General features: G+C 48.9%; 1 protein-coding gene across 1 annotated transcript; it reads right to left on the bottom strand.

The window, feature by feature from the left end:
* Positions 1–228: 228 nt before the first annotated feature.
* LOC142574114 (uncharacterized) lies at positions 229–11,994 on the bottom strand. The gene is made up of 3 exons (XM_075683273.1): positions 11,363–11,994; positions 7,055–7,458; positions 229–788 (listed from the first exon to the last, which is right to left on the bottom strand). Exons 1-3 carry the CDS (start codon positions 11,991–11,993, stop codon positions 543–545), a joined length of 1,281 nt encoding a protein of 426 aa, XP_075539388.1. The 5' UTR covers position 11,994; the 3' UTR covers positions 229–542.
* Between the last annotated feature and the right edge of the window lie 122 nt (positions 11,995–12,116).

Here is a 12,116-nt window from a genome sequence, read left to right as displayed (position 1 = left end):
GAGCACCACCGCGTTTATAATGCGACGTATTTGTAGCACTCAGAAGGGAACACCGAACTGTATGGGCACGTTGTAAACGGCTGGCGCATTGGGAACTCGGCAAGCTGCGCCGAACGTTTATACGAAGAAATCGCCCGCTACGGTTGCGCGCGGTCGATACGGTTTCTTCACGCAAGTAACTGTTGGCCATTTCGGCAGCACTGCGCAGCAGCAAGGAAAGCGAAAAGAACGAAGAAGCGATACGAACACAGTGAGGTTAACTACAATGATTGCTCTCGTTGGCTATCTTACGTGGTGGTTGCGAGTGCAATTAGAAAGGAGAATCGCGGGAAGTACTTAAACGAGCACAGCGTGCATTCTATTCATATCGAAGAAAAAAACACTCATGCGCAAACTGAATTGCAGCGTGCACCGCAAAAATACGCATCACATGCTGAGCGTTGTCGCGGCAACATATCGCAATGTCTCCACGCTTGCGTAAGACGACACGCTGCGCTGCGTCAGCGCGTCGACAAAGACGCATCGCGACGGCCGCGCACTGTTCAACAGAGCGCAGGCGCCGAGGGTTTAGAGCAGTTGAACGCCAGCGAGTAGATGGGCAGCGTCGCGAGGGCCAACCGAGCGAGCCTGGCCGCGTCCTCTGGCTCGCCGCAAAGCGTGCGCAAGAAACGCATGGCGAAGAGCCTCGTCGCGAGCGCGTTGTGGGCGACGTCCGGCTCCCGAAGCGCGGCCGCCTTGTGCGCAGTATCGAGCACCCACGCTGTCCTCAGCACGCTCACCCGCTCGACCTGCGACACGACACGAGAACGCTCTCAGAACTCGTTCTCTACATGTGTGCGCAACATCACTGGGGCATTCGTGCTTTCTCGTACTCGCGCGTAATTAGTATTTTTTATTTATTTATTTGCTTAAAATACCTTACGTGACCGAAAGGACATCGAGCAATGCGGACGAAGAGGGATATTGTAAGGAAATGCAAAATATATACTGGGCCAAAGGGGAAAGGCGAAGCATTGTGCAGGGCTAGTGCCAAAACGCAGGAACGGACACAAGTGCAAGGTATACGCAACATCATCACTTGAGAAGTATACAAATGCAGCACAGATGTCAAGCACAGAACTAAGTAGTGAAACATCAGCTGTTTATAATTGAAATGGGAAGTATTGTAGACGAACCAAGAAGCCAAAAAGCAACACCAATAGCAAGCATACATACACACAAAATGATACACAAGACAAATCTCATTGAAGCCATGATATACAGCCGTGAGCAAAAGTATACGGACCACAACGTCACTGAAAAAGCAGGACTTCTTCGTAATTAACACGCATAAAGGGAAACTGACGAGTGCACTAGAAAATATGTAATGCCAAGTTTGGACCGCAGTCTTTAATTTCGAGTTGCACTCCCAGACAGAGGAGAAAATTAGTTTTATCGCGAAATCGCTGCTTCGCAAACTTTTGTTTACGGGTGTACCTTGAAAGTATTCGCGCATGCAGCTGATCACTAAATGGCCGATGGTTGAAGATGGATGCGCTAATGATGTTGTTGAAAATGATGTTGAAGATGGATGCGCGGGAAGATCATACGAAAGAACGGTGGCACGTGGGACGGCTGATGAATTGTAGACGTGTTTTTCCTTGTATGTGCTTGACGCTGCAGTGACTATATCATCATCATCATCATCATCAGCCTAGTTACGCCCACTGCAGGGCAAAGGCCTCTCCCATACTTCTCCAACTACCCCGGTCATGTACTAATTGTGGCCATGTTGTCCCTGCAAACGTCTTAATGTAGTGACTATATAAACGGCGCGAAATACGTGAGCGCGCTTCGAGAGGGAACGTATAGCAGGTCCATTAGGCGTCAAAATATCTCAAGGCATGCACGCTTGCTTAGCCTAGTGTTGCCCTACGTTGACAAACAACGCATAGCGGCGGCCATCCACTGTTCAAGATAGCGCACCACCCGCTTACTCTGCAAAGGATGTGCCGGCTTAATGAACATAGCGTATTTGGGACGAAATGACAGCTGTTGCTGACGAAAATTCATGGTAGTGCCAAGAGTTATAATATAGGCGATAATTGCCGTCATAATTATAAACAAACAAACTAATAAGCTATTTCAAATAACAATTTTAGGCGAATGCAATTCGAGTATTCAAATCAATCAGAGCTTACATAATGTTTTGTTGGGTTGCTTAGCACAATATTGTGCTAAGCACTCAATACTTGCCGCAAGGTACACTGCTGTTCAAGCAAACGCTGTTTCAAACTGCGTTTGTTTGTTTTTTCACCATGCGGAAACAGTTTTTCCGACGTATTTCCAGCGTTGAGTCACTCACTCGTGGGTGCGCGCTGCTATTCTGAGCCTAAATGCCTCTCATGAGGCAACCGAGTGTAGCTCTTTCAGATGACGGTATCAGCCATCATAACAGATAGCTATCGCGTGTCGTGACGCAAGGACAATGCACAGTAAACGCTCTACAGGTAATACCCTGGGAATACACAGTGAGCCACACTCTGCACCCGCCGCAAATTCCAGCGGTTTCGAAGGCTGCAATTCACCGACAGTAACATGTTTTGACGGGCTTCATTTTTTTTTTCTGTGTTCTTAGCCTTTCTGTTCTCTCGATGCTGCTATTCTGCGAATATTCAAAACGCATTATTCCTTAAATCCTTTCATATTACTGTACTCTTAGGTTTCCATTCGCGGTTAAATTATACAGCTATTGTTTTTTCTTCTTGTGAAGCATTTACTCTGTATCAAAATTCGTCAGTGTGTTGTTATGTGCCTTTGTCCAACTGATCTGTCTTTCTTGTGTTTCTCTAACTCTTCATGAGGGAATTCCAGTTGGTGGAAATTTGTTATGAGTAGTGCACACCACTCAAGCAAACAAGAGCGCGGCAGGTAAATTTAAAGCTCTTTTTTAGCAGACTTTAAAGAGCACACCTAATGAGACGATTCGTGCAGCTGGTGATGGTCGCTATGACGGAAGTACCAGCACGCCACCTTTGATATTTCACAGCGTGCCAACCTTGTGATTGCTTGGTTTTCAATTAAGGCAACGACTAATAAAATGTTCGTTAAACGGAACCACATATTTTTTCCTACTCCGGGTACATGCAACTAGAAATATTGCAAGAGACCAAACTGAGCAGCCTGAGCGTCATCGCGATACCATGGCGATACGCATCACTGTGTCTTTCCCGACATCGCAGGTTTTCCCGCCAAGTCCCCGCGTCCTCGCCAAGGCGAGTTTTGTTGGTACCGTGGTAACCGTTGTTATAGCGTGGCTCTACCGTGGCCGTGGATGGTCTGGTTTCTGAGTATTTGCGTTGTTGGTGAGCTGTTCGTTTGTTTAGCGTTTCCAATGGTGGTACAGAAACGCCACGCAGTGTCCTCACGCGGGAGACGAAGATCAAAGTAATCGATGACTAAAGTAATCGCAACTAAACGACTACATATATATATATATATATATATATATATATATATATATATATATATATATATATTCTGACCACATAATTATTGGTTCCTTATTATTTTTGTTGTACTAATTACGTTTCGTGCTGTTAGCTCTATAGTTAGCGGCTGCGTGCAAGAAGCTTTGTAATCAGATCGGGAACACCTGCTATCGGCAATACAGTATCTGCCCCTTTCAAAAAAAGCATCTTCTGTACCCTTGAGCTCAATCTCCCGTTAAATATTACTCGCGATAAACCCACCGTCATATGGCGTTGTGGCTTTGCTGCGGCGCTGCTAAACCCGAGGGCACGGGGTCAAATTTCGGCCCGCAGTGGGAAACTCCCCGGTTTCGGTGGCACAGGTAATTGGCGCCATCTATGACGAGGGTGGCGCTGAAAATCCGTTTCCTTTGCATGGCCTCGTAGATCGTCGCGCACGCGCGCCGATCCAAGTGGCCGAGCCCTTCCCCCTACCAATTCCTCTCCCCCTTCCCTCGTAACTCCCTCATAACTCCCTCACCATTGACTCTCTCCACGCGCGCGCCGTGCGGCCCCGCCGGCCCGGCGCCAGCTTCTGCGCCTTCTGATGTCCTTGGGTCTGCGCGCTCACCGTCTTTACGCACACGGAACAACCTTGCAGGGCTTGTTTTTGAGGTATTCGTGCACCACTGCACGAGCGGTACGAGTCGTGAAACGGGTGAAACATCGCGGAGCACAAGCACAGCTACCGAGGACCACGAAACTGACGAAACGACCCACGGCGGTAAACGCACAGCAGCGCACGCTTCCAGATAACAGCTGATAACGAAACATGAAACGTCATGCAGCGGCATCTGCTGCTATAGGGAAGCGTGGGCTGCTGTGCGTTGACCGGCGTGGGTTGTTTCGTCAGTTTCGTGGTCCTCCGTAGCTGCGTGCTTGTGTTCCGCGATGTTTCAACCGTTTCACGACTCGTACCGCTCGTGCAGTGGTGCACGAATACCTCAAAAACAAGCCCTGCGAGGTTGTTCCGGGTGCCTAAAGACGGTGAGCGCGCAGACCCAAGGACATCAGAAGGCGCATGTACACGAACACAGCCCTGTCCATGTGTGTGCTCCATGAGCCTCCGGACGTCGTTGCGCTTTGATTGTGCTACACTTCCCTCTTGCCGGTAGAGAAAGCTGTCAAATAGATGTTCCTCCTCATTGTCACCTGGTCTATAACTTGTGCTTTTCTGTGCCAAGTCTCATTCTGCAACTTCAGTAACTCGCCCGGCTATCTATTCCGCCCTCAGTGCTTTTTCTCTGTGTCACGTTCTACAAACGTACTAACAGCTGAAAGATTACTGTTCGTATTTGTGTATTATCTCAGTAATCGCCGATGGGAAAACCGCGCGAACAACCTTCATGTGCAGGCATGGTACGCTTTTTATTTTCTTCTGGGAAGCGTGAGCATTGCAAGTCTCCTATATGCAGATTTTTACAGCTCGTGTTTATTATACAAAGGAGTGCCCAGTAGGTACTACTTAGTGCCATAAGTGACGTAATTTTACTGCTAAGCATTGCATTCGAGGCGAAAAAAAAAGTCGTGCTGTTGGCTTATTTTACCCGGTCTTTGATTGAGGAATAGGCCTTTCTGCGAATGTTTTCTATGTGCTTCTGCAAAAGCCGACTGCCTTCTGGTCCCCCTTGCCACCGTTACTCAAGTTGTGGCCAAGTGCAAAATAATGTCATAATGTGTGTTTCAGCTTTTAGTACAATGTTATTTTTGTTCTGCCATGTCTTTTCATTTTGTTCAGTAGTAATAAACATATCACGCATTTCATATACTTTCGTGCAGGTTTATAAATAAGCTCTTTTTTGTATGGCTGTCAATCAAACAATGTTAGCATTTTATTATATATTTAGGTATTTTGCGTGGAATTGTGTTTGCCATGACCAGTGAATTTTCCCTTTCTATAGTAGTCATGACTATACCATACACATCGTCCAGCTTTGTGCAATATCTTAGTGCATATATCAGAAACTCGTCTACATTTCGGTCTTGAGGGCGTTATATAAGGATCTTGTTTTTTTATATATTTGTGTAGATGAAACGGCCTTCGCGTTTTCTAGCGCTGTTTTTGTTATTCTACCGTCTGTGAACTTTTGTGTTTAGTACTCTTGTATATGCCATGCACCTTTCCCTTTTGCCCATTTTTAGAGCGTGTATCACACAACGTTACAAGAAAAATCTGCTTTCGGAAACGAATCAATAAAGCGAGACTAAAGACCTGTTATGTTGGAAGTGGAATTTTTTTATGAGCCGGCACATGCTGGTATAAGTATGGGCAACACTGCGTGCATGCCATCGCATAGCCCACGGCGCACCACGCGCCAGGTCACAAGCAATGCCAATGCGTGGCGTAGCGCGTGCATTGCTTGCGAGCTGGCGCGTGGTGCGCCATAGCGCGCGCGCGTTAAAAAAAAAACGCGCCCCGTGCCGGTAAAAAAAAAAAGTAAGCGGCGCGAGCGGCATGGAGGAAAGGGGAAAGGGAATGGACCGGGTCGGCATAATCAAAACAAAAAGACAAGAAAAACGTTTGGGAGAGGAGGCGCCACGCGGCTGCTGTTCCTGTTGCGTCCTTCTGCCTCGCCCTGCTGTTAGGGCCGTAACTGAAGGGGACCTTGGCGCTAGCGTCGAAAGAGCGTCTGCTCGAAAACAGCCAATGGCAGCCATGCGGAGATTCACCCCTGTATTTCGGCCATAGCGGCCACATTTCGTTGGGGGCGGAATGCAAAGATGACCGTGTACAGTACAATGGCTGCACGTTAAAGAACCTCAGGTGGTCAAAATCAATCCGCAGTCCCCCACTACGGCGTGCCTCATAATCTTATGGTTGTTATGGCATGTAAAACACCACAATTTAATTTTTAACGCCTGATAAACTGAGCCTACTTCCTTAGTCTCTTGAGGTATCGTTTAAAAAGAGCACACCGTAGATGTAAACCGCAGAAACGTATAATGATCGAAACAACCGCTACAGCGATTTCGATGATAGCATCTGAAAAAACAAGCTTTATTTTACTACTTGCGGATAGCAGAATTTTGATTTCGCTCCCTATAGTAGTTTTATGATTGCTGGAAATTATTAGCTTAAAGTAATTGAAGTACGATGCTTACAAAATTGAAATTCAGCACCGTAAACAGAGATTTTTGTAGACTTAAGCTGTTATGCATTTCAAGTGCGGAAAACTTGATACGTGAATTTACAGTTACGTGAAATTTGTACAATACTTACGAGGGCTTTTCGAGTCCAAAACACTCGCAAATTAGTGGTATATTGAGACCGCTGTATAACACATCAATACTGTCCACCGTAGATGTCTCAATCGGTACAAGTAACAGAATTTTGATATCGTTACCTATTACGATAGATACGGGGGAACCTGCACGCAAGCATTTGCACGAGAACTTCCCGTAGTCAATCGCGCACGCTAAACACGTGACGCCGGTGAGTAGCGATGTATGTAGGAAAATCAAGGGGCCGGTGCGAAGTGAAACTACACACGAAATAATCGCTCGCGCCACGAGTGTTCGCCGCACTCCCAACAACGCGCGCATACCTCGCTAAGCGAGACTCCCATGTTGGCGCCCACGTAGCGGGCCAGACAGCTCGCGGGGGTTGCCAGGTCCACTCGCGAGGAAAGCGAGTCGAACACTTCGCCGGCCAGGAGCGTTCCCAGGCTGCCGTAGTTGAGGACCTTGCGGTTCGAGTCGCTGTAGTATACGTCCGGCAGCAAGAGGTTCACGAATTCCCGTCCACCCACCACCACGTCGACCGTCGACGTATCGTTGCTCCCGCACAGTCCGTGCGAGCCGGCGCTTTGCTCTGCCATCTTCGCGATGTGGGCCAACTCGTCGCGTCCCACGGCTACTCCGGAACGTGAAAGCATGATCATGTTCGCGACGAAGTCGTCCCCGTACTCCGGCACGGTCGGAACGGGAGCTCTCGATAGGTTAAACAGGGCTGAAATAGATAAGAACCGTCGTTCTTGCGGATAGCTTCAAATTGGTTGAAATAAGGTACCGAAACGGCATTCAGAGCCACAATGATTAAAGATGTCCTGAACCACCCCTCAGGCAAGGTATAGAAATGCAATCCGCATGTATACAGCCTGCGCTGCCTGCGAACATCTAAGCCAAATTTTGCAGTCGCGCGCGGCGCGTGGAGCTCGCAACCAGCACGCGAAGTCACGTGCTTCTCAAACACTCGCTTTTCAAACCTGGCCTTCTCGGCACCCGCGTCGATCCGGCCGGCGGCTTGCGCGTGACGTCAAACACAAGGCACCCATAGACGGCTGCTATTAGCTCATAGCTGACATCAATCAAGAAGGCTGTTTGGATCAGTGCACTTCTTCCTATACTCTTACTTCGTGTATTTATTGACGCAGCTTAACAAACCGACTGCAGTAAGCAAAGCTCTGCTTTAGAATTTCGATAAGAATTTCGCTCACTTCCGGAAGAAGCCGAGTATCGTTTGATCATGCGCGGTCGCGGCTACCCGCGTAGGAATTCAACTCTGGCCACCCTACCTATCGGAGTCGAAGCCGTTGGCCGGTCTCGCTAATTTCGATCACTTTTGAACACTAAAATACAGCCTCGAACCACGCGAAAGGTATGGTCAGACCACGCGTACGGTTATCAGCGCTCTCACTGACCACCTCGCGTTCTTTATCATGCACCTAAATCTAGATACATAAGCTGTTTTCATATCGCCCTCATCAAAACGCGACCGCCGCGACCGGTAACCAAACCCGCGTCTTCGTGCCCAGCAGCAGGACGCCAAATAGTCATTGCGCCACTGCGGCGGGAGCTTCTTGCGCAATATTTCCTACTGTCAACTTCATTTTGCAAGCAACTTCTTTTGCAAAACACTGCATTCGCTTTAGCCGCAGCTTGTGGCGGCTTCTAGCACTCTGTCTTCTTTCGGATGATGTCACATATAGAGCATCCGGAAGAAGAAACCAGCTCCTGCACCGACCGTAGCGGTGGCGAAACTTGCTCTTTTTTGGTTTTATCAGTGACTCTAGAAGAGCCTGCTCTATAGGGTAGGTTTGTGAAACATAGCTGAACCTTTCTGGCTCAATTATTCCTGTAAAATTCTTAATCTTTCACGAGGATTACTCATTACAGAAAAAGAAAAGCCTCACTGATAATTACGATACTCTCTATGCGAAATTTTAGCACAGCTGTATACGTGCTTTCGTTTCGCGATATATTGGCTGGCGCCGCGCACAACCTGTCTCGTACTGCAAGTTGCAAACTGAGCGAAGTGTCGCGCGACTGCCTCGCTAATCTGGAGATCGCGAGATCCAGCGCGTGGGTGGCGCGTGGGCGTGATGCAGACATTCCCAGACGACGCGCGATACTGTGGCGCCATCTTGTAGCCATCGTCTCCGCCCTAGGATTTTCTTCTCACCCACCCTCCTCCTCCGCTTTCAGCCTCGTGGTGCCGCTGCACCCTTCACCCCCCCCTCTACTCCTCGCGTGTTCCATCCGCCACTGCACTCCACGTTCATCTTTCGCAGCGCTCGTTCGCTCGGTTACGCCGACGCACCCGACAGGAAGGGAGCCTAAAAGCTGCTCTGTAAAACGCAAATCAGGAACTTCTGCGAGAAATCAGGGCAACAACAACCCTAGTTGCGTAATTTACACCGAATCGGTGAGACGAATAACGCCTCTTCCTGAAATTTTGTGGATGTGCATGTGTTCCGATTTCTCCACTCTGCAGCGTATTTCGATTTTCTTCGCTGCACCCTGAGTCGGCTGCTTAAGAATTGCACCTATACACCCTCCGCGCTGCTTGTGCCCATTTTTCGAGCTCTTATGGTTGTGAATTGGAAAGCATGAAGTACCAAAAGCTAGTTTGGGCCGATAACCGACACTGTAACGCAGCGGTCTGAAGATTATATGCTTGAGCTGCCATTCCTCGCCTAACAACTACTATTACACGAATCCTGCATTTATCTGTCTGTTACGTGCTATTCTCGTTTTTTTTTTCTTTGTCAGCTTTAACACATCTCTCCATTTCAGATATTTCCACACCTTTCTAGCTTCCAGTTACACGCGTAGATTACAGAGCTATAGACGTGTTTCTACCTCTGCCCACCACCTATATAGATCCTCCTCCTGATGTTTGCCGAATTCATGAATGAAGCCTCCGCTGTGTGGCGAGAAGCTTCACTGCTAACATTTTTCTTATTCTTTTTTTTCGCATTCAAACGTGCGGATCTAATCAGGTTTTTACTCGAATACCGAGATTCGCACCTCAAAAAGTAAGCATGCAACTGAACCCAAAGTACAATTAAAGCCCAACTAAAAGCAATCGCCTACACCTGTCAATTGCCCGGTATGTGAGCGGGCATCACTGTCTCCACTCCGGCCGGGGCTGCGCATGGCGCTGCTGAGCGCGACCACTCGCGTTCGGAGGTAACCTTAGGTGGGTTCGAAGGCTAGCTGACCGTAGATAGCTGGTGGCTTCATGTCATCTGGCGCGCCTAGTTCTCGTTGAAGCGAGATGGTGGTGAAAAGCATTTATTCGGGCTATATATGTAGAGAGGCACTCGGGGAGAGACCTCTAGTGGGTCGCACCCCTTGCAATACTGGAGGCAGCATGAAGGGGAATTCAGTCGCCACTGCTGTCGCTCTTCGTCACGCCAGCGTCCTGGCAGAGAGTGTACGCGGTCATCGAATGAAACGTCATGTTTGCCTGCGCGCGCGCCACCGCGCTTCTTAATTTAGTTAATAAGCGAATGTTTACAACATTTTATACAGCTAACAAAACGACTAAGCTTACGGAGCGTAGCTACCTAATATATTTGCTATCGCATTCAATACTTCGCCTTTTACCCGCCGTGGTTGCTCAGTGGCTATGGTGTTGGGCTGCTGAGCACGAGGTCGCGGGATCGAATCCCGGCCACGGCGGCCGCATTTCGATGGGGGCGAAATGCGAAAACACCCGTGTGCTTAGATTTAGGTGCATGTTAAAGAACCCCAGGTGGTCAAAATTTCCGGAGTCCTCCACTACGGCGTGCCTCATAATCAGAAAGTGGTTTTGGCACGTAAAACCCCAAATATTATTATTAATACTTCGCCTTTCGAATGAAGCTGTGACTTTCTTTCCCTCAACTACAAAACATCAAATCAGTTTGATGTATTGAAGAGTGGCCGAATAAACCACAGCCTAATTACCAGATTTTAAATAATGCATACACTACTATCGCCTCCGGCCTCGTATTTTTTTTTAACCTTACGATTGATTATTGGGTTAGGGCCCGCGCTAGGACCAATTCTGGGCAAAGAGCGCCAAACGGATGGTGTAATTAGCCAACAATGGTTACGAAGGATGTAACGTGGCTGTAAAGGCACCTAAATTCAGTAGCTGTAAATCGCTTAGAATATGCATATATTAAGCTGGAAATATTATTACTGGTATGTACTATGATCACAAAGGTTTTGCGACGAAGAATCATAAGCGTGACGTAGAGGTGACAGTAGCACTAGTACTTTGACAGAGCCCTTGGACGCAAGGCCTGGTAGGTACGTGCTCTACAAATATTCTTGCATTGCATGTAGAGTACAATCAACTTTTTAAAGATAACATATTAACGTGCGACTCTTACTTTTTTGGGGTACTAGCTGCAAGTTCTGACTGAAGGTATGCCAATGCACGGCACAAGCGCGTAGCTAAAGATGCTGGTGCCACCAGTCTGCAAGTTACACGATACAAAGTCGGGCGGCCGGACACTAGAGGTGCAAAAGTTGGAAGTTCTCTGCGCTCATGTGTTCCTTCCCTTGTACATGTTCCTTCCCTAGTACACTGCACATTCACGAGCGATGGCGTTCGAGAAACAATTTAGCGGCGCGCATACCTTCCACCCATGCGGTCGTCTTGTACGGCTCGTACTCGTCCAGTTTGGCGCCTTTGAAGCGTTTGAATGTGGCACTCGAAGCCTTGCGAACGTCCTTGGCCATGCGAGACACATCCGTCGCGGTGCCGTCGCGCAGCACTCGCGTCTTGAACCACAGCTCGAAGACCTCCTTGACGTGCGTGCGCAAGGTGCGCACGCACACTTCGCTTCTCACGCCAGCACTCAGGTCCCCGCGCAGCGGCCGAACCCAATGCTCGAGTACCATGAACTTCGCCAGAGGGACGAGCAGCAGGTATATCCTGGCCGCGACCAGGTCGGCGCTGCCGAGAGCGTCCAGTATGACGCGAATCGCCCGTGGGCTGTTGGTGCTGGTCACGCGGGCGTGGGCTTCGTGCGAGGACGAGTCGTGCGATGCCGTCGAAGGGCGGTGGTGGTGGTGAATCTTGAAGACCTCGCACCAGACTCTCTTCACCCTGGCCGTGTCGAAATAGCTGCACCCAACGGACGTGTCGGCAGCGTCCATCGGGGCGTTTTCGATCGCCCCTCGGACGGCATCGTCGATGTCCCGTATCTTGCGCCGGAGAGGCTCGGCGTCCACGCCCAGTTCCGCGGCCGCTTCCTCCACGAGCATTTGCCTGCGCCGTACTGCAGAATTACGCTCAAGCTCGCTGTCGCAATATCTCGTTTCTAAAAGTCATTCAACCTTCATGAGAACATCGGTTGTTCGACCAAGGTAGCTCTGTACCCTTCATGC

Source organism: Dermacentor variabilis, chromosome 3 (assembly GCF_050947875.1).
Source record: "Dermacentor variabilis isolate Ectoservices chromosome 3, ASM5094787v1, whole genome shotgun sequence".
In the NCBI taxonomy this organism is placed as follows: domain Eukaryota; kingdom Metazoa; phylum Arthropoda; class Arachnida; order Ixodida; family Ixodidae; genus Dermacentor; species Dermacentor variabilis.
The sequence above is the reverse complement of the archived record's forward strand: the minus strand, read 5'-3'. Positions and strand labels throughout refer to the sequence as shown.